This window comes from Oryza glaberrima, chromosome 3 (assembly GCF_000147395.1).
Source record: "Oryza glaberrima chromosome 3, OglaRS2, whole genome shotgun sequence".
NCBI classification, from domain to species: Eukaryota; Viridiplantae; Streptophyta; class Magnoliopsida; order Poales; family Poaceae; genus Oryza; species Oryza glaberrima.
Genome location: NC_068328.1, coordinates 33,651,448 through 33,678,485, shown reverse-complemented (window position 1 = coordinate 33,678,485; position 27,038 = coordinate 33,651,448). Strand labels below are relative to the sequence as shown.

Here is a 27,038-nt window from a genome sequence, read left to right as displayed (position 1 = left end):
GCCTCCGTGTGCGGCGGCGAGGCGGTGCTTTTATAGTGGCGGGCACGGTCGGCCTCTTCCCCTCCCGGAATCGCGGGGGCGTGGCCCATCCAGGCCCAGTTCGTACATTAAACTATTGTTACTGCAAGTTGGGCCCCCACAGGTCAAATGTCCATGTAGTAGGAGTAGGAGTACTCCATTTTTCACGCGTATCGAGCATAGTTTCTCTCTCTGCAGGTGGGGTCCCAGTTGGGCTCCCACAGGTCAAGTGTCGATGTAGTAGGGGTATTTTTCACGCGTATCGAGCATGGTTTCTCACTGCAGGTGGGGTCCCGAACATTCGTGTACACCAGTGGGTCCCACGTACAGCCTCTGAGAGGTGAGCTTTCGTTACGTGTGGCGGACTTGTGGGAACGAGTCGTTTGGTCAGGGAGTGGGTGCCAATATTTGGGGAAGAAGTTTCTACGGACAGGGGCTTTTTTGTGGACAGGATCAGTAATATGCGCATGAAGCACTCTTTGATGTCGCTAAAACCATTTGATCGCGATCGAAGGGTTTGGATTAACCGGACGACTCACGCAGCTTGAGTTATCACACAACAACTGAACAATGCTGGTATGGATCATCCAATAAGCTATGTTGGGGTTACAGTCAAAGTTCCAAAGGTCTTCGGACCCATCAGCTGCCCTAAAAAGAATAAGCCAAAGTTAAATTTTAAATTTAAATTTTAAGATCTTTTTAACATAGTTTCTTTTTCAACATACTCCCTCCGTTTCAGGTTATTTATGTTTTGATTTAGTCAAAGTCAAACTGCTTTAAATTTGACTAAATTTGTAGAAAAAAGTAGTAACATTTTTAATCCAAGACAAATTTACTATGAAAATATATTCAATTATTGATTTGATGAAACTAAGTTAGTATTATAAATATTACTATATTTGTCTACAAACTTAGTCAAACTTGAAATAGTTTGTCTTTGACTGAAGTCAAAACGTCTTAAAAACTGAAAAGGATGGAGTATCTTTTAAATCGCTAAGAATGCATATAAAAAAGTTTTACATGCAGTTTTGTTTTTTAATAGACGTTGTGGCTTATAGTCACCTTCTGCGTAATCGATGAAACCCTTTGACTAGTGTCGTGTCTCGTGACTGGTTATTAGAGGCTACCAATGATACGGACGATACTAGCAAGAGTTGGAAGTAGGGAAGTTTAATGCATTGATGTCTTGGGATTCGTGACGCCAATATTTTCAACTGTATTGTGTGCTCATTTTCTTCATGTATAAATTAGAGTGGTTTTTGAAGTGCGAAAGGTAAAATATTGGTTAAATAATTATCAAAACAAGACAATGATAATAAAGTAACTAAAATGAAATGTACTCACTTTCCTTTTATTTGTTAAGATGGTGGTTTGACGATCGTTCGTGCAGGTACAACTACATATCACATATCTAGGCTATATTATTTGGGTTGGACCAAGTTAGTGTTTGGTACATTGGCATTTTTTTTGGAATTGTGAGATTTTTTTTGAAAAATTTTCGACCGATTTATAATAGATATTAGTTTATGTTTATGAGAAAAAAAATTCAAATTCATTTATGTTTTAAAAAATTTCAAAAAAATTATATCTCCCTATTCCTAAAAATAGGACAAAAGCAAATACTTTTCACCGGTGAATCACGCTACAGTTAGCATCTAATGTCTCGGAGCCTCATCGGTTGCCCATATTCACTAATAAATCAAAACGGCTTATCAAGAATAAAAATCATTTTAGAAGTAAAACTTTTATATATCTATCCATCAATACTAATAAAAATAGGTTAAAAATATCTAAAAATCAACTACGAAATCAAATTTAAAAAATTTAATTTACTTATTGGGTGCTCTCGATTATTTTCCCCGTCAGTTGACAGGCAGAGACAGAGACAAGGAGGAGGTCGTGCGAGACCGCGAGAGGCGTGTGCGCCGTGCGCGTGTCCTCTGCCCCTTCCCTTCTCCCCATCTCGCCTCGCTCCCTTCCCTTCTCTTGCCCACCGCCACCGCCCCGCACCCACCCACCTCTGCCTAGATCCGTCTCCACCATCGATCTCCCTCCCATCCCTGGATGCGCAAGGTGGAAGGCAAGATCGAACCCTAACCGGCGACGGAGGAGGAGCGGCTCCACCACCACCACCTCGAAGGAGTTGACAGGCGGGGGATGGATTCTGCAGCGTGATTTCATTTGTGGTTGGTACGGAAGCCCTAATGCAGCATGCTTGGATTGCTCGTAGGGTAATTTGTTGTTTGAGCAACCAATCTAATTTGTCCTGTCCAATCCATCCTGCTATTTGTGGGTTTTGTTGGATTGCTCTCATACCAGCTTGTTTCCCAAAATTTTGGGGGAAAGTACATAACCTGCTTTGGGTCGGGTTTCCGACGATTAGTGGGAGATACTCTGATTGTGTTTGATTAGTAGCTAGGTGCCATATTGTTTGGACTTGGTGGTAGTATAGATGGAGATTTTTCGTCATAAATTGGGAGAACTGGATAATTAGAGTCCCCCTATGTGCTTGGATCATTTTTAGTATTATTATTGTTTTTGCTGGGAGATTTATATGTATGATAGTGCTGGACCGTATGCTTCCATTGTAGCTAGATAAAGATCAGTTATAGAACCAAGAGAAGTGACATTCATATCAGACAATATATCCATATCTCATTTCACCATATAGTTAGGAATAGTCAATGAAGACTGTTCTGTTTGCTGGTTTGATTCTTAAAAAGTTAGTATCAGTATTTTTTTTGTTTACTTTTCTAACACCTCATGCTGATGGGATTCACTTCTTGTTTGTTTTTTCAGCTCCATTTCCTGCTGGTTCGATGCAACTGCTTTGTAACTGTTGATTGATGTGGTGATACATTTCAAAACCAGGGATTAGATTCTGTTTATGCCTATGCTTCATAAATCATAACGATGGCCAGTTCAAGCAAAAACTTCCAGTCATCAAGCAAACCAGGCAGTGACAGGAAGTACCAGGGTGCATTGGTTGCTTCTCCAGCAAAAGCCATTTCACCCAAGACAGTCAAGCAGATCGTGCCAGGAAAACATTTAATCTTGAGCGGGGAGTCTACAAGTCATCTGGCATCTTTTTTGGTAAAGGTTATTGCCTTGGAAGTAGTAAGAAGATTTTCAAAAGCAAGATGCCCTTTTATATGGAATTCTATTCAAGCATTGCAAGTTCTTGGGTACCCTCCATTTAGGTGGATTCAACAGTGGGCGCCACTCAAATTTATTGTGCAAGGCATTCAGGTTGTTTTACCTCTCGGTCCTTCAAGGCCTTAACTCTCTTTTTTTAGATAATGGAAGTAAAGACCTTGATTCTCTTGATTTCCTCGATACACACAATTCTTTTTCTTCTATCAGCTTGTGCTTTTGAAAATTGCTTGCTTAAATGAGATATATTTCTCTTGTTGCCTCTCAACTAAGTAGCAATTACCAAGAAGAACTGTCACTTATGTTGATTGTAGCATTTTATATTCCACTTTTGACACTTCTGGTTGCAACCATAACATGCACCAGGTTCAGATGCAAGCCACACACTCTGTCCACTTAATCATGCTCAACCTGGACTTAAATTTTCACGGAGAAATGAATATAGGTCCAGCACTATTATTCTTCACATAGGCTTTTAGGCTGCTATAATTTTCTTTTCACCATTACTATATTCTTTGCTGACAGCAACACTAGACCATTGTATTACAGGTTTTTACATATGAACGATTCCATTTGGCTTGGAGTTTGTTTTGGCATAGGCTATCTATTTATCATGCATGTTGGGCTTTTTGAAGCATGTTCTGGGCTTCCACTTAGTTAAAGATTAAGAAACTAGAAATGACCATGTCTTACAATTTCTTGCGACGTATGTTAGCTACTTACTGAGTTAACATAGTGAATCCCAGATCAATTCATGTGAATAATATGATGGATATGTCCATCTATGCTAGACTAAACCTGCTTCAATCCTCGTTTTGAACATGGTTGTGGGTTTTTACTAGTTTGATGAATTGGTGCACTGTGACACTTCTGCTATGCTGTTTCACTTGTTTCTTTAATAATTTCTTTCTGAATATTTTTCTCCTATACAGAAATTATCGACACCACTGTTGTTTCTTTCTGTCACAACAACATTATGTGACCGGTCCTCTAAGCGCAATGATGAATTGGGTAGCAATACAGAAGCTCCTGATGTACCTTCTGAATCAGATGAAACAGCATCAACTTCTGGTATAAGGTTGGTTAAGACTAAAGAAAGAAATACTAGAAGTATCTCTTAGCTGAGGAATGTGTTGCTAGCTTCTTTTCATTGAATCATAGCGTTCTAGTTCTGACCATATCACATCACAATAATGAAATAAACTTACGGAAAGAGGGCTAAATTTTCATCTAGTGTTTTATTTCTTGTTTTAGGGATGTTGCTGATGGCACAAAGGATACCGAGCCAGAGAACTGGCTCATATCACTGTTCAAGGAACTTGAGAAACAAGGCATCACTTTGCCTGAAAGGTAAATCTAAAAGTTTGTTTGTTTTTATGAACGATACATTTCTATATGTATCAATTATTCCCATCCAGGGTGCAGGATTAAAAAAATACAACATCTTGAAATGGATTTTCTAATGCAGCTCTTGTTATTGTGATGTATCCAGTACTAAAAGTGCCAACTTACATATAAGAGTGGGAAGTGCACAGATGTGTACAGAAGTGTGATATAGGTCAAATAAAGCTTTATATATTTTGAATTTCATGAGTTGTATCTTGTGGGTATAGCTGAGGGTTTCAGGCTATGTAAGCCTAGTTTGGTGTATGAGCTGGTGTTGAGCTTATTTGCATTGAGCTTAGTGTTCAAACATGTCTTTCTGTGCGATTCTGAAGTCTTGTTATAGTTGTATATACACACCAGTGCCCTGAGCTGCAAAAATGACATATAGCTGAGAGAATTTACCTTATGGACATTTCAGGTTCAATGAGGATGAACTACGCAGATTTTACATTGCAGCCAATGGTGACTTTTCAAGTTTGCTCTCTTCAGTTAAGAAGACAATTCGTTGGAGGGAAACCTTCCATATACTTACATTGCACGAACTCGAGAAGTGGTCCCATTTAGTTTTTTGGCATGGATTCGATACTATGCTTCGGCCCTGTTTAATAGTCCGTCTTGGTCTTGCATGCTCTAGTCTAGCCCCTTCTGATAGACCTCGGTTTGGGCAAGCAGTAGGTAACTTCTCAGCCTGCTCTATACACCCATTCATTTATGTCCTAGATTGTCTTCATGTGATAGTTTTTATCATCTTTGAACTGGGAAGGAACATATAGTGTGGGAAATTGCTTTGTTGCTTGCAGTAAGATATTTTCTTTTTCAATAAATATGGTTCATCTAGCAAGATACTGTCCATCAGCAGTTAGTTTGACAGAAAGAAGGCCATCTTTCTTTAACAACATTGTCTATCCAAGTTTTGAGCAGATAATAGGATTCTGTCCGGCTGATTTACCAAGAGGATCACTAATAGTAATCACTAACATTTTCTTTTCAGTTTCTCAAATCGACAATGGTACTGTATACTTGACCAACAAAGAAGATCCGAGAATAACTGTTTTGCTGGATTGTCATGGGATTTCTCCATTCAGATTTCCAATGCAAATGATGAGGTCGTTTATCACTATAGTTCAAGAAAACTATCCAAATCGTCTTGGGGTACTATTTATTGTGCGTCTTCCTCCTGTTGTCAGAGTAATTGCGCAGACTCTTATTCAGGTAACTTTCTCCACCTACATGTCATCTCAATAACTATTTAACTGTCCCCACTGACCACAAATGAACAAGAGCATGCCCCACAGACATTTGTTAGGGGGGGCATAGTTCATTCATGAGCACAATTGCTTGAGTTTTGACTACTTGGACTATCTGCCTAAACAAGGATGGCTACAAATCAGAACTAGCATTAGTTATGACTGTGAGATGACAAACAATTGTGTCCTGCTTCCTCACCACATCTAATGTTACTTATATGTTCTTTCTAATCTACCTAGGTTCTGAAACCATCCACAAAGCAGAAGTTGCGTTTTGAGGGAGAATCATATAAGAAGACATTAGCTGAGTTCTTGCAGATTGTGCCAACTTTTCTTGGTGGCAAATGCAGCTGCCCGCAATGTGAGAAGCCGCGTAATATTTCAGTAATACAGGCAGGGGAAGGCAGCAAGAGCCAACCTCGCCAGATAACCATTGATGATGGATCACCTGTCGCAAGCATGAACTTTGATGAGGCGGAGCTTCCATCTCCTTATAGCTGCGAGAATGCCATAAGGGCTGCCATCATTGGTGTTCTAATGCTGTGGGTCTTCATTGCATTTCTCGCTGGGATGAACGACCCAGAGTCCATCTCGTCCCATGCCCCCTAAAGCGCCTTGCATTTTTTGCCATGTCAATCAGGATCCACAGAACCACCTGAGCTGTCAGTTGTCTTCCATTTGCATCTGTGGTTGCTAGAGGCGTTTTTCATAGCAGATTTTCGTGGTCTGTACTATGTGCGCCACATGCTAAAGCATCAAAAGAGTATCTTCGAGTCGCTCACTGGGAGGTCATATGAGGTGTGCGATTCAGCATTACCTTGAAATAGTCAGTTAGAACAAGACAATTCCTTGTTTTGTTTTGGTGCCATCTTAGTATATATAGTAGTATTAGTTTGTCTGTAAGTTTGCCGACTTGTCAGTTTATCGTGGGTGGCTATATAGTATCTAGAAGATGGTTCTTACACTTAATACTCTGGAAAATTCTACGAACGCTACTTGAAAACTGGAATTTCTCATCTGAGAAGCCAGGTCCCTGTGCTATGTATGGGTGAATGGAGAATCCAGTCTGGTGCTGAACTACTAATGAATTAATGCACGTGCTTGTCGAACTCCTAAATAATATCTTTTTTAAATAAAATCTTTCTACATATGATTTTCTTGTAATCTGTTCTAAATCTATTTTTAACATTATAATAGTTATTTGTTTATTTGTACCTTAAATAATTATCACGTATCCTTGGGCTATTCAGATATTCAGCTCAAGAACACGGCCGTCAGATCATGTGTGGACGGTCACGATTACCAAGAAGCTTAAGGTTCCGTTGGTTTATTTGGTCACGATTACCAAGAAGCTTAAGGTTCCGTTGGTTTATTTTAGGACGGAGGAAGTAGTCGTATAGTCTCTTGTATAACTCGCCAGTGTCCTTATCATCAAAGTTTTTGATCGAATTTTGTTCTAAAATGTCAAATATTTAGGATCCGGAAAAATATTTTAGGAAGGAGAGTATAAAAATATAAACACTGTACTTTATCATATATCCAAACTTTTTAAGAACCTGTTTGATAACTTACATAAATAAAATGAGACGCATATCATTTCTCGCAATATAGCTGGGCAGTTGTAAAAATTGATACAGTCGAAGTCAAACAGTCGGTGATGAAACTAGGTATATGGATAACAACGTAGGAATGTTCGCTGTCGATGGATTGTGTGAGCAAGCCAATGGTAAGGTATAGTTTCCCGCGGTAGCATTTTCTTTTAATTGGTATTATTTGCTCAATCTAACACACTCCAATTGAACGGCTAGGTTGTCCGGTGTAGAAAATGTACAAGAAAGCACCGCCGAACCTCCCAATGCTTAAAAGTCAACATAGTCATATATTTAAAAACGAAATAAGTAATTATTTTTTATTTGAAATGATATTATAGCCCACTTACTCTGTAATAAAAGTAGAGGGATTTTACTCTACTACTCCCATACAGTATATGTAGTGAAAGGTTTTTTCACCCATTGTACCACAGACAAATCCAAACCAACTTTAAACTTGGGTTGAGTGAAAGTGGCAAAGGAGCAATTTCCTCGAACCCTACCCTAACGCCATTCCCCACCCCAGCAGCAGCAGCAGCAGACGCCAGTCACCTCGCAATCTCACGCGGTCACCCGCCGCATGACCGCGGCTCGATAGCGCCGCCGGGCGTCCTCCTCCCCGGCGCCACCGCGTCGGCCTCCCTCCCCTCCCCTCCCCTCCCCGAGCGCCCACCGCGTCGACCTCCAACCCCCGGGCCCCCACACCGCGTCCTCTTCGAGATCCGCATCCGCCCCCGCCGCCGCCTCTTGTCCTCTTCCCCGGCCGCCGCTGTTCCTCGATCCTGATTTGCTGGTGGCCGGCCGCCGGCGGAGCAGCCCGGAAGGTCTACGGCGCGCCGGCGATGTCGCCCAGCACCCTCGCTGCGTCGACCAGTATGAAATGGAGCAGGTCAGTTTCGAACCCAAAAAATTGTAATCCATTTCATGAGCCGGCATGGACAGATTAGGGATCCATTTGGAATTCGATTGATGTTTCTCCTGTCGAATTAATTCATCCAGTTTCGTCCCGATTTGATTTACTAATAGCAATTCGTTTCCATTTTATTTATTTATTTGTGGTTCAGCTGAATCCCCAAGCCTCACTTTAGGTCTGCCGCTGTTACAATGAGTCCATCAAGGAGCAGGAGCAACAGCAGGAGCAGAAGCAGAAGCAGAAGCAGGAGCAAGAGCAAGAGCAAGAGCAAGAGCAGGAGTCGCAGCAGGAGCAGGAGCCGAAGCCGAAGCCCTCGGCGAGAAAGGCTGCGTAGTGAGCGTGTATCACGTCGCAGCCGCAGCCGCAGCCATAGCCGTAGCCGTAGCCCAATTCGTAGAAGAGAACATCGCGGCCACAGGTGTGTCTCCAAATCTTGCTTGCAAGTGATGCTACATTGAGTTGTATATTTGCGTAGTTCTAGGAGCAGATGCCGGAGTAGGGTAGCTAAAGGCTTCATCTCTATTGCGAAGCTCAAATACCATGTAGATTACCCTGCTAAGTTCTAAAAAATTAGGAACTAAAAGCCCACTTGTGTAAAATTATACTAGCCCAGCCCTAGGTGAGAGCTAAATCTGGCTCCGCCCCTGCACGGGGTGTTTATATTACCTGAATGGTACATCCAATAATAACATTGAGTTGACACAATTTTTGTTTGCCTCCATTATTGTGTTCATTGTCTGCTCTTCACTACATTTTGGTCATGGACATACGTTAGCTCCATTGAGGGAAATGGATTGTTAACCAAAATTTGGCTTGTGGTCAACTGGTCACGGAGGTGTCAGGATAATTGCATGGCAAATGTATGGTAGGGTTGGCGAAAAGCCCAGAGGAAGAAAGAGAAATATGTTAATTTATTTAGTTGTTCTGCCAATCCCCCAGACTTGACCCACCTCAACCCCCAAGGTATTATAAAGCTTGTTTCAGGGTTCAGTCCTATTAAGCTATAACTATGAAGTAAGTTTAAACTTATTAAAGCATAATATCTTTGAACTGCTGGTTCAATGATCCAACCATTATTCAGACCTATTAGACGTTGAATTGGTCATGTAACCAGTTTTTAGAATCTGTGGTATGGATTCTGGAGGGGCCTTTACTGTTTCCATCAACAAATATAGCATGAAAAAAAAATCTAAATGGTAGGGCTTAACTAGTGGGATAAATGTTGAGAAATTTTAAGAAAAAAAACTATTATTCATCAGGGCCTGACGTTGTCATCTGTAGTTCTCTGGTACAAATTTGAGAAACAAGGCTAACTCAGTATCAGGAAGTATGGAATGTAATAACCGCAACTCTGTTACAATGCCTTAACAGCGCCCTCACTGAACTGTGTTATATTTGTGATAACTAGCACATTATTGAAAGTATTTCAAATCAGACAATGCTATTCTGAAGCAAATGCAATGATGTTTTCCCCCATCAGTATGAGCCCTTGGCAGTTGTCCCACTACATGTATTATGTATAATGGTGTGCATTTGTAATCCATGATCCACTTTTCAAATTCCAATCACATTAAAGACCTGAGCACAAATTTACTTAGTGCAGATACACCATGTATATCCACTAGAAAGTGTCAATTACTCGTGTCATTTATAAATCTATGCTCTCAATTAAGAAGACACATGCCCTTTGAATCTAGTTATGCCAAATGTGTTTTTTTTTCTGTATATTGGAGTACAATCTGTCGAACCCTCAAGGGAATAACCATGTTAATATGAATGATTTTCCAGGGATCTTATATGCAAGAATTGCAGGAGGCCTGGTCACTTTGCTAGGGATTGCCAATCTACTGCTACATGCAACAGATGCAATCTTCCAGGGTAAAAATGAGATGAAACACTCACTTAATGTAGCTGCATCTGCTTCATTTTGGGGGGAATCTAGATGTTGTTATCATTAAGTGTTTCGGGCCTAGTACTGTTAACTTGCTCTTGTGTTCCATTTTCTGCTGCCATCTTTTAGTCTTGGAAATATATTGAAGAAAGTGCGCTAACTTCTTTTTGGGCGTTATTTTAAACAGACACTTCGCAGCAGAATGCACTTCTGAAACTGTTTGTTGGAACTGCAAGCAGTCTGGCCACATTGCTACCGAATGCAAGAATGACGCCCTGTGTCACACCTGCAGCAAGACAGGTCATCTGGCACGTGATTGCCCAAGTTCAGGATCTAGTAAGCTATGCAACAAATGTTTTAAGCCAGGCCACATTGCTGTTGACTGCACCAACGAGCGGGCTTGCAACAACTGTCGTCAGCCTGGGCACATAGCTCGGGAGTGCACGAACGAGCCTGTTTGCAACCTGTGCAATGTCTCTGGGCATCTTGCTCGGAACTGTCGAAAAACGACCATTTCTTCAGAGATACAGGGCGGCCCTTTCCGTGACATTACCTGCCGCTTGTGTGGCAAGCCAGGGCACATCAGTCGCAACTGCATGACAACCATGATCTGTGGCACCTGCGGTGGGAGGGGTCATATGTCATATGAGTGCCCATCTGCAAGGATGTTTGATCGTGGGCTCCGCAGGTTCTGATGACAGCCATCCATACGCACTGCTGGTTCTGATGCTCGGAATTTCGCATTGTTCCATTGATTCTGCTTAGATAGCTTGCTTGACTATACCGAAACGGTTCTTTTATACCTTTTGCTCTCTGGGAGTTGAGGAATGATTCTGTAGGATGTATTTGGGTGAAACTTTTGCTTGTGTTAATCAGGGTGTTGTAGCCTTTCGTGGGGGAACAAAATGATGTATCTTCCCAAGAGAGACATCCAGAAAAACTGCTTTGGTAGACCAGGCCATATCAAGTATTGTGCATGACTGTTTGAGCTATTTGACTCCTCCAAGCTTGCTCCTCCCCCCTGACTGTTGCGTCGAGTTGTCCTCATTGTTCTGTATTCTCATATTATCTTCCTGGAAGATAAGTTGACGAGTGAGATCAGGATAATCAGATTATGACAGTTCTCTGATGGTCTTTGCCTTTAGGCTGATTTGGTTAGGGAAAAAAAGCTCACATCTTCCTAAAAACATTGCGTTTGCCCAAAGAAAATTTATAGTTCATATTTGCATATTTTGATTATGTGTTTTGTATTTTTTTTAAACCTTTTCCAGTTCATATTTTGATTATGTTTTATTTTTTTGTCTTTTCCCAATTTTTATGCATTTGCCCAAAGAAAATTTACACTTCATATTTAGATTATTATTATTTTCTGCATTTTGCCAAAGAAAATTAGCACTTCATATTTTGATTATGTTTTTATTTTGTCCCACAAGCGCATTTTCCCAAAATCACACCATATTTTCCCACAAGTGAATTTGCCCAAAGAGGTTATCTTTTAATTTAGTCCCACAAGTGCATTTGGCCAAAGCCAAAGTCACGTTGTATCCAACAAAAAGAGGGGAACTATCTTTATCTTTTAATTTTGTCCCACAAGTGCATTTGCCCAAACCGCAGTTTCATATTTTATCCAACAAAGAAGCAAACGAACCGAAACGCTACATCACTCAACCTTGATGAATAACATAGAACCACACAAATCATCCAAAACATTTGATATTTATCAAAATAAAGAGCAAACGAACTGAAATGCTGTATTGCTTAACCTCGATGAGCTAACATAAACCACACAATCCTCCCGAAGCATTTTATACTTTTATCAAATAAAGAGCAAACGAACGGAAACGCTGCATTACTCAACCTCCATGAGTAGTCAGAACCATACAATCCTCCCAAGGTGTCCATGAGAACTGAGAACATATCAGCAATTTATTCTGTAACTTGAACATTGACACATCTCAATTAAACTTGGAACAGTGCATCACAGGCCCATACATTCTGAGCGCAACAACGAAATACAGGATAGAGCCATATCTCCATGGTTCCATGAACAAACCCACAAACCATCAAGCAGTCTCACACTACCAAATTTATAGTGACACACAAATCCATAATAGACAAGTCCATATTGCAAGATCATGAAAGGCATGGCAATGCTTATTTCACACGATCTTTGAGCGCATCGAGACTGATTTCGCCGGCGTCAGTAGCCTGCACTTCCAACTGAATGCCATTCAGCTCCTTCTTGAATCTTTCGTTGGAGCTAGCATAAAGCATCTTGCTCCTCACTTTTGCATTGTCTGGGGACCTTCAATTCAATCACAACATATCTCATAAGCGGTAAGGGTAGGCCTACAGTAAAGTAACTATGGAATAGATGGGGCACAGAAGCAATACCATAAGATATAGAATATCCTGCTCTTTGGCACATCCTCTGCAGTAAGGAAGTCAAAGTCATAGATTGCAAACCGGCAGTCCCCTTCAGGCAGGCTGCTAGTGAAATCCTCATAGCTTGTTGTGCGATCCCCAATCTTGTCCACAATGATCTCTTTCCCCTTGTTATCCATCATGAAAGTTATGAAGCGGTGCATCCTTTTGGACTGTAGCTCATTGAACTTCAGCTTGCAATCATCATGAATTGCAACTCCAGATGATGAATTTGCCTGTGTGTAATGTAACATCATGTAAGGAAATCTATGTCAGTTCATAGTTACTCGAGTAATTCAACCTTGACCTTTTCCTTCAAACAATATAAACTCGTGTGAACTTAGCATTCAACATATGCATGCAGTTGCTTCACCTCTTATAGCGTTGCCAATTATAATTTACATCCTAAAATCAGACTGTTCTTCAGTTTATTCAGGTAGAGCTTTATCGTTTTTAATTAGTTAATCCGCTGTAGTTATTTGTTCTCTCAAACCTGATGGGGAGTCTCAATATAAAACTAGACTGGTGGTGCTACCGTGCTACTGCTACCTCAACAGATGTGCCCCCAAATTAAACAATTTAGGGATTAATAGGAATGTTCATTAAACACTATGCAATTCAATTGGCATGGTCGAAAAGACCAATGAGAAAATATCCAGCCAGTAATAGGCAAAGAGGTGTGTGCCATATGAGACCAAATGATAATATCTAAACCATCAACACACACTCCAGTATCCATATCTGCAGGCGAAGGTCACAACAGAAAAAAAAGATCGAGTGATACAGTGTGCATGAAGATGTTCGATTCAAAGGTGAATCCTGTTCTATGCAATCCTTTTCATGCACATTCACTGTTATTTTTGCAACAGATATTACACCAAGTGCCACATACAAAGTTGCAAATTGGCAGCAAAAGCACATAAAAAGGATTGTATGAAATAATTTTTACAAGCTATGACTATCATGCAAGGATATGGACTACAAAAGTATGGATGCTGACGTACTGTATCATATAGTCTACGTTTTGTGCACGGTCACTTGTTGCTGGTGGTTTCATCAGTGCCAATTGGAAGGTGTAGTCATTGCACTAACCATTCCCTTGTTAATGGCACACGTCCATAGGGATCGCATTAAACCACATTTAGCTGTCTTATACCAGAGATATCCCCATAAGATCAATAGAATCAGTGGGATCTGAATAAACTGAAGAATCCTGATGAGAAACAACATGCAGCAACACACTCTTTTCGCTGCTAATTCCAGAAAGGCTAGCTGGCAGCTATCTCATCATATCTGGACATATTGCAGCGGTCTAACCTCAGTCAGCATGTGATCCAGATACAGATCAACTTAAATTCCACGACTACTCGACGTCTGACGATCTGAATCTAACAATCTGGAGCTCATCAGCTAGAAGCTGCCAGATTCCCAGGCTTAAATCTACATCCACGCGAATCTCATCACACCGCCCCCGCATGTGTGCTTTGACTTGGTTCCGCTAATCTCAAGACCGGACAGTGTCACTCCAACAACCCAAGCGAAGACCTCACCGATCGACGAGAAGACAACATCCAAAATTCCTCACGATCCAGTCGGCGGCGATGAGAAAAACATCAAACCTTACCCCGCCTTACCCCGCCGCAACATAAAGGAACAGCCGATCCACAACCGGAAGGGCCCCAAATCCCCCTCGATCCACCTCGATTCACGACCACCACACCTACTATCCCGCTTCTACACGCCCCCAAACTCCACCAAAAATCAACCAAAGGAACACAGCCACGAACCCCGGAACCGATCTGAAACACATCTACCGAAACCGACGCAAAACATCGCAGACACACGGGGGAGGGGGAGGAGGAGGAAGAGGAGAAGGAAGGCGTACGTACCATTGCTGAGCTCGGAGGGGAAGGGAGGGGAGCGGAATCGGCGGCGGCGGCGGCGGAGGCGGCGGCGCAGCAGCAGCAGCAGCAGCAAAGGGGAAAGCGAGACGCTTCTGCTACTGCAGCGAGCTCGGGCTTTTGTTCTCGTGTCTTTGTGCTGTGTTTGATGGAGTCGCCGCGGCGTCCACTGCTCCCAAGTTCCCAACCCAAGTGGTTGGCCTACCTCTACACGCCTCCGCGGTCGTCGGATTCCCGGATGGACGGCTGAGATGAGGCGTGACGGACTATCATTGCTGCCGAGAAAAGTTGTCCAGGCGAAATGCCCTTGCTACAAGCGAGATTTTTTCCCCCGTATTTTATTTATTTATTTTTATATTTTATTTTACCCTTTTATAGAGGACACGTCGTTATATGCTTGTGCTGATCTGTTCCATGGACGAAATTAAGGTGCAAGCGCGATCGACCGATCACCGGTTTAATCGTCTCTTTATTATTCGCGTAATGTAAATTAACCACACACGTACACAATCCAAACACCAAGCAAGCCGTACAAACCACACATACACATGGGCTGCAATGCCAACGTAATTACTTGAAAATCGAGGTAATTAATGGCGTGATTAATTAGGAGGTGTGGTCCTTTAGCACGTCGAGGGTGAGCTCGCTGGGGTCGGTGGCCTGCAGGTCGATCTGGACGCCGTCGAGCTCCTTCTTGAACCCTTCGTTGGAGCTCGCGTACACCATCTTGCTCCTCACGTCCGCCGCCGCCGGCGACCACGACACGAAGAAGATCTTGCTGCGCGGCGCCTCGCCGCCCTCGCCGGCGGCCGCCGTGGCCGTGGCGTCGCTGACGGTGAAGTCGTGGTCGTACACAGCGTAGCGGCAGCCGTCGGCGGGGAGGCTGGCGGTGAGCTCGTCGAAGCCGGCGTCGCGTGGGCCCACCCTGTCGACCACCACCTGCCGCATCGCGTCGTCGATCTTGAACACCACGAACCTGTGGGCCCGCCCCGCCCTCAGCTCCTGGAACCTCGCCTTGCACTCCTCGCTCACCGCCACACCCGACGTCGCGTTCGCCTGCACAAACACACGCATAAAGTTCTGAATTCTGAAACTTCGAACAAACTGATCACTGAATTATGACCAAATCAGTGAAGAACTGATCACTGAATTCTTGGCAAATTCAGTTGGCAAGACAACAACCTGAATTCTGAAGCAGTGAGCAGCTTTATCATGCTTACCATGTTTCGTTCGAAGTGTCCTGGAGAATGCTCTGAAGAAGTCTGAAGAAACAATTAATTGGATTCTGCAATGGTCGATCAGAAGTTCGCAGAAAGTAGTTGCAATTGAAGATTTGCACTCAGTAGCTTGTGAGTGTTTTATCAGAATATTGGATCCTTTAATAGGATGTCCGAGTCCTTTTCGAAGAAATAATTTAGAGGGAGATGTGTACACGTGTGAGCATACTGTGGCTTTGTTAGTTTTGCTCTGGGATAGATGGTTCCAGTCTTCCAGATGGTGTCTTGACGTGGCAGCAGGAAGCCTAACTCAAGCCACAAACACTCTCCCAGCCAAAACTGAAACTACAAAACTCCAAATTCCGCTTGTGCGTCGTTTCTCTCACAAGCTTCTCTTAATTCAAATCAGCTACGTCTTGCTGACTGAACTAGTCATGACGTTGAAGCTTTCCATATGCGATCAGAAATGATAATAATTAGCTCTAATACCGTTACAGCGAATTCATGATGAGTCCACGTTGTCATGCATATGTTGAGGATCGATGCGAGAAATATGACACCATGACAGTAAACAACTGAAAAAGCTTCAGAATTCGCAGCTGTTGCGCACTAATCGTCTGACCTGTGCAAGGTAGCTGCCCCGTCACACTTTGCTGTGCGAATGGACCAAATCCACCGAAACAAATCGGCCGTCCGGTGACTTTCCAGGACGGCACCGGCGCACCAGTTGCTCGTCGCCACCGTGTTTTCTTTTTATCAAGGGAAGAAACTCAACTGAAATGCCCCCAGCTTGGCATGTCTGTACTATGCACTGGCTTGACAGTGCCACGTACACAGACTCGAACGACTAGCCGCGTTTCCTTCTGATAGCTTGCGTATATGAGCTTTTCTGATGTGTGACGCCTGGTAAAGTGGTAATATCATGTACGGTCAATTCACCGCTGTTAGGCGTTACTAGCTGTGAGCCTGTGATGTCTGACAGACCATAGAATGGAATGGGAACCATCGGATTAGCTAATAACGGACGGTCATTTTTGTTCAGCACCTCAAACGTACACAAGAACTGTAATTCCCAGGGCGAAAAAAATTAAAAACGGCACTTATTAACCATTTCCCACCTCCACTGAGGAAAAAAAAAGACTATATTTTTAAGCACATAGAGGTACCAATTTTAGATAAAAGTCTGCCTATAATATTAATACATTTTTTAAAATATGATACTTATAATATATCATAGATGTCATCACTACAAGCTAAGCGTGCCACGTGGGGGAAAAAACGACGTGTGGCGTGGGAGCCAAATATATTAGGTTCTCCTTATGCCCTTATCCTCAGCTTCTCCCGCTCCAGCTCTCTTCTCTCTCTCTCCATCCGCGCCTCTCCCCAGCGACCAGTGGTCGGCCTCGCACCCCCCCTCTAGTGTTTGGCAGCTAGAGGCCCCGTCTATCCCCAACCCTCTTGTGTCGGATTCTTCAGTGACGGCATGGGTGGTGGCTCCAATGCCAGATCTAACATGTCCGAGCTCGAAGACCTCCAGATTAGGCCCCGCGCGGTGCCCTCCACCAGATCTGCTCTCGATGACCTCAATAGCAATCTTTCCTCGACAACCGCCTTGCCTCGGTCGATGCTCGGTGGCCAACGGCCTTCCTTAGACGTCGTGAAGTGAATGGTCGACGGGTTTAATTTGCTGATTTGCGAAAAAAAATTTGTTGTTTTTGATTATGTGTATGCCCACGTTATGTGATTTTCAATCGATCTTGGTGACGATCTAATTTGGATTTGAGATTTGAATTGGATTTGGGGTAACGAGTAACTCAATGTATCAGCTCGATTTCTCAATTGAGCCTTAAATGTGCTGGTTATGGAACTGGCACCAATGACTCGGAGTCATCTACGCCACCCGTAATCCCGGTTGAAAAATTCGGCACCTATGGGGATTTCGCAATAGACACCGATGGTGCTTTCTATAACAGTGGTATGGTGTAGATTATGTGTACGTACACAAAACAAACTACGCTTCCATCATGTGAGTAAGATCTCTGTTATCTAAATTATTCTGGCATGTACATGTGTGGTACATATATAAATCAATATTTGAAAACAGGGAACAATGGACGTAGAACACAGCCGATTCGATCGAACAGTCTGACACAGATAAAATTCGATTGGAGAATTGACTAATGAATGAATGAATGAATGAATGAATTAGTATATCCAGCGTAAAGCAATTCCTACAATGGTAAAATCTCTATCTGAAAAAAGAAAAATAATGAATGCAATAGCCACAATCGTGCACCAATATGTACAGGCAGCAATCGCACGAATCTAAACGAAGAGCTCGAGCAGAACGGGCGGCGCGTGCACCGCCGCGGCGGCGGCGGCGGCCTCCTCGCGGTGGCGGCGCATGTGGCCGCCGAGCGCCTGGCCCATCTCGAAGCCTTGGCCGCAGATGTGGCACTCGTGGGTCGCCGCCGCCGCCGGCTTCTCCTGCACCTTCTTGGTGGTCTCCTTGGCCGTGGCGGCGGCGAGGCCGAGCGCGAGCCCGTGGCGGCCGCGCAGGTGGCTGGTCCGGTGGCCGCCCAGCGCCTGGAACGACGGGAACGCGCGGCTGCACGTCTTGCAGACGAAGTCCCCACTCCCGGACGCCGCCGGCGACGACCCGCGCCGCGGCTTCTTCCGCTCGCCGCTATCCGCGGCAGCGCCGAGCATGAGCGACAGCGAGAGGCTGATCACCTCGCCGTCCCTCGGATGCTTGGTCATGGTCAAGAAAGAAACCGAACGAACTGGAGATCGATCGAACACAAGATGATCGACGAGACGAGTTTTAGCTAGCTAGCTTCTGACTCGATCGAGAGAATGGTTAATATTGCTGTGCTGGTGTTGGGACCGGGTGTTATGCATGGGGTGGCTCTTATATACGGTACGAAAGGAGATGAGATTGTCACGTGCACGCCACGGCGCAGGCGCGGTGGAGGACGCCATGGCGAGCGCGTCGGTCGCAGTCGGCGAATCGTCTGAAACGTCGGAACCTTCTGTACGTACGCTTTGGGTGGGACGCGTTTACTACCTTGGGCCGGCTGGCTTGGCTTGGCTCAGATGTGCGTGTGCGCTGGCCTCACACCGACCGCGCGGCCCGCGGACAAGACAGGAAGGGTCCACGAAATAGTCAAGTGGGCGTTAACATAAACGGTGGGGGTTACGTTAGAACTCCGTATAAAAAAGAGTGTAGTTTTATATTGTTTACATCCAACGTTTAACTGTCTATCTTATTTAAATTTTTTATAATTAGTATTTTTATTAGATGATAAAATATAAATAATACTTTATATATCACTAATTTTTAAAATTTTTTATAAATTTTTTAAATAAAACGGATGGTAAAATATTTGACACGGAAACTTGTATCACTCAAATTGGGACGAAGGTTGTGTTTAGTTCAGCGTAAAGTTTAGATTTTGGTTGAAATTAGAGATGATGTGACTGAAAAGTTGTATGTGTATTACAGATTGATGTGATGGAAAAGTACTAAAGTTTGAACAACGTTTGGTTTTGACCGGTCAGAGTGCTAGTCTTGCACCCGAAGAAGAACGTGAGTAAATTTCCGTTATTTGGTGCCTTCGCGTTGGATTGATATCGTCATGCGTACTCACGTGAGGTCAGTACTAGTAGTAGAAGTACTTGGCAGGAAATATCAGGTACTAGCAACCTACCACTTCCAGATTTGGATCCGCGCGTGTTCTCCAAACAAGATTGTGGATAAAACAAACGGAACATGTAAGGTGTTTGTGCTGTCAATTGTATGATACTACGTACTTTCCCGTGAAGTATACGTAGCACATATAAGCAACTAACGCGCTCAAGATTATTCACCCGTACTCGGTACTCCTATGTGAGACCATTCAATTCATACCTGAAGAGAAGTGCTGAATATTGGCTTGCTGTTTCTTACGAACAAAGACTCGTTTCAGTTTCAGGTTCGGTCCTAGCTTCCTGTCACTTTCCCTGTTCCATCCTTACGAAACAATTATACTAGTATATAGTAATACTAATACTGCGAAGTATCCGAAGGGGATTGATTAGCTCTAGCTTGATTAGTTTAATTTACAGCTCCTTTCGATGGACATGCATATGTATGCATGTGTGTGTGCTTGCTCCTGCTGTGACTACGTCTACAAGCATGTGCTCAAAAACTGTGTAAATTAATATCTACTATGTGATCGTTTAGTCGGTGATCTGTTTGCTAGGGAATCAATTAATTAGTGAACTGACGGGCGCGTCTTCGGTCGTAAATCCCTGAAATCCTTCTCCTTGATCAGCTTGAAGAGGTCCAAATGTGTTAATTTCCCCCAACTAGCGTCAATAATTGAAGAAAAATGATAATTCAAAGAGAGTGTTGTTTTCTGCCAAGTGTTGCCCTATGCTAATATTGCTGAAGCAGTTTCTCTCTGTTTGACAAATGTCCCTCGTGGATGAGATCAATTGCATTATAGTTTCTATCCAGCTAGCTAGGGACAATTTTCTGTTGTTTTCTCTCAAATGTTTGGGTAGGCACTTAATTAATGGATGAGAGTATGGAAGAATCACACATGATCGTACCTATACAGTGGTGGCTAATCTTGATTTCTTTTTTTTTTCTTAAGAACAAGGGCGAGATTTGTCTAGCCTGTATTATGTAATTTCGGAGTACTTGAGGTAAATTAACAGAGAGTGGATATATGTACATACTTCCTCCGTCCCAGTAAAATTGACGTTTCAACGCCCCAGGCTTGTCCCAAAAAATGTGTCGCTACACAGAGAAGAGGCACTCCTAGACGCCAAAGCAAGTTTAATTGTTGATCCAAATTTTTAAATATGTTAATGATGGCTTTGCCCCTTTATCAAACGTGTGGCCAAGGCGCCAATTTGTGTACTCCCCGTAACACGTGGTAGTGAGTTGTGGTTACTTCATTACTGCTGGAAACATTCTCTAGAATATTCGGAATGCATGTATAAATGCTGGAAATGACAGCTGAATCAAATCATGGGGACAATTTGGTAATTTTGCACAACAGCTAATTTTGGATGCTAACCTTAAAACGTCAATTTTACTAGGACGAAGTATCAGATATGTCCACCCAGTAAGGATCTAGTCAGATCACATTTAGAGGTTGAAAGGGATATGACGTGGCTACACGTATAAGGAACAAATTCACAGATATATGTGTGTCTCCGTCAGATTCTGCACGCAACAGTGCAACACTGTTATTACGCATATCGAAGCTCAGTTGAACTTGGACTGCAAATTTGCAATCAGGGACTGGGAAATTTAAATATCTTTTTTGCTTGAAGAATAATCTGGGGATAAAATTTCGGAAATAATGATCAGGAGGAACAGCGCGCTGAATTTATTTCTGGCACAAACATAAATGTTGCATATATTTACAAGAGGTATAGCTATGAATGAAAGAATTATATTACATCTGTGTGTGTATATACATCTGAACTCAACAAATCTCCACCAAACGGTTCAAAAACTGACCGATTCAAAACCGAACAACCCAAACGCTAATGAAAAAAAAAATTAAACCCCTATCATAGTTACAAGATCGATGAACCTGACTTTTTTTTTTCTAGACATGTACATGAACTAATTAATGGTGACACACACTGCGTCAGTTAAAACTTGGACGAAACTAATGGAGACCAGCGGTAACTAGGCGAACAACTCCAGCAACACCGGTGGCTCGGCGGCGATCCCCTCCGGCCGCGCGTCGCAGCGCCAGACCCAGTCGTCGGCGGAGGATCCACCGCCGGCGGCGGCCATCTCCTCGCGGTGGCGCCGCATGTGTCCGCCGAGCGCCTGGCCCATCTCGAAGCCGAGGCCGCAGATGTGGCACTCGTGCTTGTCCATGTGCTCCTTGTCGGCCGCCCTGTGCAGCCTGATCGCCTTGTCGCCGATGGCGCCGAGGTCAAGCCCGTTGCTCCGGCCGCGGAGGTGGCTGGTCCGGTGGCCCCCGAGCGCCTGGAAGGTCGGGAACGCGCGGCTGCAAGTCTTGCACACGAACTCCCCTTCCCCCGACGTCGCCACCACGCTCCTCCGCCGCGCCCTCTTCCTCCTCGCCGCGCCGCCCGCCGCCGCCGCCGACGAGTCCGACGCCGTCGACGAGCAGTCCGTGCTCAGCGCCAGCGCCAGCGACACCTCCTCCTGCCTCGGGTGCTTCATCTCCGATTCGATAAGCTTGTGAATTAATGGATCGATGGATTGAGAGAGATTTTTGGTTGGGGGGAGATCGATGGATGGGTTGGTGGCGCGCGCCGCGCTTATATATAGGTTTTGGAGACGAGGCGGTGGGGGCTTACGTGTTTGCCAAGGAGGTGAGGGGGAAGCGACCGACATAGTGGCGAGGTGGCGTGGCTGCGCCAATCGCGTGCGGCCAACGCGACGAGCGGCGAGGTGGACGGCTTGGATTTGGATGGGGTCGGGGGGAGTGGGATGCGGGCGAGACGGACGTGTGGGTGGGCAGTGACCTCATCAGCTGGCACGGCAAGGCAAACCATGGCGCGTGGCGGCTGCTGGTTGCTTAGCCGCGGGGGCAACGTCGTCGCCCGCGCCGCCACCGCCCGCGGCGGATAATCCACTCAATTATTTATTCCGATCGATTATATTAGCACTAGTTGGGCCCTGCTTGGGGTTGCTGGAAGGGCCTAGAACGTTCTCGAGCTCGATTTGCTGAGCGATGGATTGTGTCTATGATGGTGGGATTAAGGGCTGGTTTGGTTTGAGGTCTAAATTAGCCTTACTAACATTTATCAATTTTAATAGTGTTTACTGTTTATTTTGTTTGAAACCAAATTTGGGTATACCTAAGAAAATAGTTCATTTTAATAGTTAACTTAGGCTATTTTGGCTCTAATCCAGACCTAACCATGCCAAAACTTGCTAAAATTTAGTATCGACGAAAATTGGTAAGACCAATTTAGGTCACAAACCAAACCTGCCCTAATTAATTAAAGCAACTATAGTGGTCAATCGACCGTGACCATCCAGAACATTTGAACCCGGTCTACTGCAGTACTTTTATGGAGTACTAGTATTGGTTTTGCTATTTGTTACGGTGAACCGTGAATCCAGACCATAGACACAGTTGTAAACCTGTCTCCGTTTTGTGCGGCCGGGGATAGTCAAACGTATATACATCGCGATGCATGTACAGTCTCGATTTCCTCTCAGACCTGTAGAGCTGTGTAGAAACTGTACGTATGACCTGTGACCGTGATGTGCATTCCGTCCCGCCACACACGTACGGGAAGTCGGAACGGGAGGGCGCGTGCGATTAACCGAGCCGCGCCTTTCGCGGAGGCCGGCCGCCGCGCGCTCCACTCCACGCACGCACGTAATTACGTACGCCCCCGGTCGGTGACAGCTAGCGGCTTACGCCCATCAACGGCAGGCGGGCATCAGGCCGGCTTAACCCCAGCGCGGCGCGCTGCGACGCGGCGATGAGATTGGCAGCACGGCCGAATCGTGAGGAAAAATGGCAGAATCTACCGCGATATTCTCACGTTCTCCATTTTCCCCACAAGCGTACTAGTCCAAGCCGCACGGGCGCGCGGCTTCCGTTTGCCTCGCGCGCAAGGAGCGGTGGTTCCTGTCGTTGCGTCGCGTGCGCGTTGCGCGATGATGTGTAACCGGTGTTGCCGCTTGCTAGTGGAAACTGCTCGTACTAGTCAGCGGAGTTTGGTCCTACTGGCTACCAGTACTACTCGGTTGCATCATGTTGGTTCGTATCTGATGCCACGACTTTTTATCTTTTTTTTCCCTGCATTGAATTTCTAGAGAGTTGGGGGTTGGGTACGGAGAACCTGGCCTTTTTTTCTTTTTTTTTCTGGGAATACAGGACATCGATCTCTGGTTTTGTTTATGCTGGTTCCGGGAGGCCGCCTGCCTTGGTCAACAGTACTTCGAAGAACGAACCGGCAACAACCTCTAGAGGGAGCATTAGATTTGCAGTGATGTCATGGCAACGGTTGTTAGTGCTTTCTTTTGCTCAAATTTACGTGTGCCCCAAGTGGGCAGGAGTCTGAACGCGTACTAAAAATTCTTAGGTGCCGGACATGAGCTTCATGATCGTAACTACAGAAACTAGATAAATGGATAAGGACATCACATGGATCAGCATCGGCGTCTCTATCTGTCCATTGAGCAGTACAGTAACAGACTATAAACCAACTACAAACATATTTTAAAAAGATAAATCAGAAGAGAGAATAGTAGCGGGCTACAGATTTGTAGCCAGCTATAGCACGGACTCTAAGACGCGGTGTATTTATGACATGTGGGACTATGTATTAATAGTGTAGTATGTAACTATTGTATGAATGAGCTATTAGATTGGCTATAGATAAATTGGAGCTAGTAGTTGGCTATGCTATTGAACTTGCTCTTACATCGTCAAGTGTCTACGCGGTTAAGCAGGTCGGTCTGTTCTTGCGCAAAAGGCTAATAATTTCTACTCCCTCCATACTCCGTTTTATATTATAAGTCGCTTGATATTCTTTGCAGTAGAACTTCATCAAGTTGAATATCTAATTAGTTTCATTAAATATATTTTAATAATATATTTATTTTGTGTTGAATATTATTTTTTATAAATTTAATTAAATTTAAAAATATTTTATTAGAAAAAAAAGTTAAACGACTTATAATATAAAACGGAGGGAGTATATATACATGTCATCGACGACATGATACCTGGTCGTCGAATCAGAGACGAGTAGTGCAGTACGGAGTAGTCCTGAACGAGTCCTGACCCATACTTGGACGGTAGTTCTTGGATGGATTTCGCATGAGTTTCGTTGATTGAGCTCCATATGGTACGGTGCAAATTAGGCGGCGTGTTTTCCTTAAATCTGAAGTTCCTTACCGGGCGCCGCTTGCTGCGTGACAGCTTGAGCTGATCACCTGCAATAGGTTTCTACATGCGCCTCTGTTCTTCGTGTGAACAGTGAGCTAGCTTACTGCTGTGAGCCTGTGAGCTGTATATATGGTGGATCAATCATGTATACTCCTACTTGGGTTGCCGACATCAACAGCTTCCCTGCCTACTGAGGCCCTGTTTATTTCAGCCTAAGATTATTATAATCCAGATTATTAGAAGTAAGCTAAAAAACAGACAACTTATTGAAGTAGCTTATTATAATATAGAGCCTAGCTTATTATAATCTGATAAGCTCATTTAGGTGAGCTTTTTCTAGATTATTAGGTGAAAAATTACCCACCATGCCACCCCACTCCTTCTTTAGACTTGCAAACCCAATAATTTAGACTCTAATAATCTAGGAAAGAAACAACTAACCGCTTATTCTACTACAGATTATAATAATCTAGCTTACAGTAATCTGACTCAATAATCTACATTATAATAATCTTAAGTTGAAAGAAACAGGGCCTGAGTTAAGGCCTTGTATAGATTCAAAAAACTTTAGCCAAAAACATCACATCAAATATTTGGTCACAGGCTTGGAGCTTTAAATATAGGGAAAAAACCAATTGAACAGTTTGTATGTAAATTATAAGACAAATCTTTTTAAGCCTAATTACGCCATGATTTGACAATGTGATACTACAGTAAACATTTGCTAATGATAGATTAATTAGGCTTAATAAATTCGTCTCGCAGTTTACAGGTGAAATATGTAATTTATTTTATTATTAGTCTACGTTTAATACTTCACATGTGTGTCTATATACCTCAAAGTTTTTACATCTGAAGAACTAAACACACCCTTAAAAACCAAAACTTGAAAACGCGTTGCACTTAATATCCCTGCAGTACATAGGCTGACAATTGATATGGAGTCAGGACATGATTGTAACATGAAACTTGTAGTGATAAGAACGACGTGTATACGTGTGTACCGTGTACGTATATGCGGTGTGAGCGTGTTACTTGCATCTAAATATTATCTAGAAAAATAATAATATCACAAACATGGCTATTTGTGTCGTTAGGTTAATAGGAACCAGAAGCTATACTTGTATTTTACTCCGTTTTGTTAGTTCAGCAGGGTCGATCGACGAACTCAAGGAGTGGGTAATCGTATACACTTATTTACTCCATAACTGGCTGCGCGTCAACCCATTTATCTTTAATCTAGCTTATCAACCATGGTTAAATTTAAATTTTAACACTTAATTTTGTAGTAGTGGATTTTTTATGTTTGTTTTATCCGAGATTTTTTTTTACGTTAACTCTTAAGTAGCTAGGAACAAATATATATAAGTTTTTACTCATAAATTATTTTTAAGCTGCTAATAAACATTACAATTTATAGCAACGAAGAAACTGATTGTTAGAAAAATCTGACGATAATAAGTGAGCCACAAATAGAAAGGACACCGACCAACTGCTGTCCACTGTTGTTAGTCCGGTGATTTTGGTATGCTAAGAGCAAGTTCAATAGTATAGTGTACTACTAGCTCTAATTTATCTATAGCCGATCTAATAGCCAATTCATACAATAGTTGCTTACTATACTATTAACATATGGTCTCACCTGTTATACACACATTGTGTCTTGAAGTCCATGCTGCAGCTGGCTACAGATTTGTAGCCCGCTGCTTTTCTCTCATCTTTTATCTTATTAAAATATGTTTATAGCTGGCTAATAGTATTGTACCTGCTCTAACGCAGACTCCAGACTGCTTAGCATACTTCCATTGCGGCCATCTGGCTTTTAGTCGGTTAGCATACACGGTTGAGCTCACAGCGTACTGACGTTTTGTCCCATGAAAACGACGTCGGTGATGACGTGTTCTCCTGTACACGAAGAGATAGAGCTCAGCCGACATGCTTCACGTTACGTGTCGTACTTTTATTAGAGGCAAACAACCTGAAGCAGTACACGTTTTCGTCAGCCTGATGACAGGTTAATCCACTGTAAACAATCAAAATTCATAATCCGCGTGCCTTGCAGGGTTTGACTACGTTATTTACTGGTGTTCGTCCGAACAGAATAACACATGACTACGTTTCAGATGCAAGCTCCTACCGCACCTTGAAGATGCGTCATGCCATCATCAGCTCCTTGGGATACTTTTCCTCATTTCACTCACTCTTGAAAGCCACAAACTGCCTAGCCTGGTTTAAGGCTCCCCTGATCAAAACATTTCTCTAGGCAGACGGTCAATTTTTGATTGTTTAATAAGTTCCTGGCAAAATTAAAAACAGCATCGAACAAGAAATTTCTTCTCTATTAGGACCTAAATCTACCTACAGAAACACAGCACGCTATATTGGTAGAGAAGAACACGGAGATC

The 27,038-nt window shown here is 43.4% G+C and overlaps 6 protein-coding genes across 8 annotated transcripts; 2 read left to right on the top strand and 4 right to left on the bottom strand.

The window, feature by feature from the left end:
• The first annotated feature begins 1,917 nt into the window (after positions 1-1,917).
• LOC127767896 (phosphatidylinositol/phosphatidylcholine transfer protein SFH2) lies at positions 1,918-6,963 on the top strand. 3 transcript variants are annotated; one of them, XM_052293374.1, is made up of 7 exons: positions 1,918-2,204; positions 2,818-3,267; positions 4,104-4,249; positions 4,426-4,521; positions 4,976-5,232; positions 5,549-5,769; positions 6,045-6,963. In XM_052293374.1, exons 2-7 carry the CDS (start codon positions 2,932-2,934, stop codon positions 6,411-6,413), a joined length of 1,425 nt encoding a protein of 474 aa, XP_052149334.1. In that variant the 5' UTR covers positions 1,918-2,204; positions 2,818-2,931; the 3' UTR covers positions 6,414-6,963. The 3 variants fall into 3 exon arrangements, with proteins under 3 accessions (XP_052149334.1, XP_052149335.1, XP_052149336.1); XM_052293375.1 differs by having other exon boundaries at positions 1,918-2,208; XM_052293376.1 differs by having other exon boundaries at positions 1,918-2,249.
• A 938-nt stretch (positions 6,964-7,901) lies between these two features.
• LOC127767897 (zinc finger protein GIS2-like) lies at positions 7,902-11,158 on the top strand. The gene is made up of 4 exons (XM_052293377.1): positions 7,902-8,282; positions 8,458-8,724; positions 10,095-10,184; positions 10,385-11,158. The coding sequence occupies exons 2-4, from the start codon at positions 8,498-8,500 to the stop codon at positions 10,890-10,892; spliced, it is 825 nt and encodes a 274-aa protein (XP_052149337.1). The 5' UTR covers positions 7,902-8,282; positions 8,458-8,497; the 3' UTR covers positions 10,893-11,158.
• Positions 11,159-12,122: 964 nt separating this feature from the next.
• On the bottom strand, positions 12,123-14,677 carry LOC127767900 (actin-depolymerizing factor 4). Its single transcript, XM_052293379.1, has 3 exons — positions 14,511-14,677; positions 12,592-12,857; positions 12,123-12,502 (listed from the first exon to the last, which is right to left on the bottom strand). Exons 1-3 carry the CDS (start codon positions 14,511-14,513, stop codon positions 12,352-12,354), a joined length of 420 nt encoding a protein of 139 aa, XP_052149339.1. The 5' UTR covers positions 14,514-14,677; the 3' UTR covers positions 12,123-12,351.
• Positions 14,678-14,946: 269 nt separating this feature from the next.
• LOC127767899 (actin-depolymerizing factor 3) lies at positions 14,947-15,891 on the bottom strand. Its single transcript, XM_052293378.1, has 2 exons — positions 15,743-15,891; positions 14,947-15,578 (listed from the first exon to the last, which is right to left on the bottom strand). The coding sequence occupies exons 1-2, from the start codon at positions 15,743-15,745 to the stop codon at positions 15,129-15,131; spliced, it is 453 nt and encodes a 150-aa protein (XP_052149338.1). The 5' UTR covers positions 15,746-15,891; the 3' UTR covers positions 14,947-15,128.
• Positions 15,892-17,925: 2,034 nt separating this feature from the next.
• Positions 17,926-18,616, bottom strand: LOC127768093 (zinc finger protein ZAT12-like). Its single transcript, XM_052293616.1, has one exon. The coding sequence runs from the start codon at positions 18,497-18,499 to the stop codon at positions 18,065-18,067; it is 435 nt and encodes a 144-aa protein (XP_052149576.1). The 5' UTR covers positions 18,500-18,616; the 3' UTR covers positions 17,926-18,064.
• A 2,538-nt stretch (positions 18,617-21,154) lies between these two features.
• LOC127767985 (zinc finger protein ZAT12-like) lies at positions 21,155-22,002 on the bottom strand. The gene has a single exon (XM_052293482.1). The coding sequence runs from the start codon at positions 21,939-21,941 to the stop codon at positions 21,432-21,434; it is 510 nt and encodes a 169-aa protein (XP_052149442.1). The 5' UTR covers positions 21,942-22,002; the 3' UTR covers positions 21,155-21,431.
• Between the last annotated feature and the right edge of the window lie 5,036 nt (positions 22,003-27,038).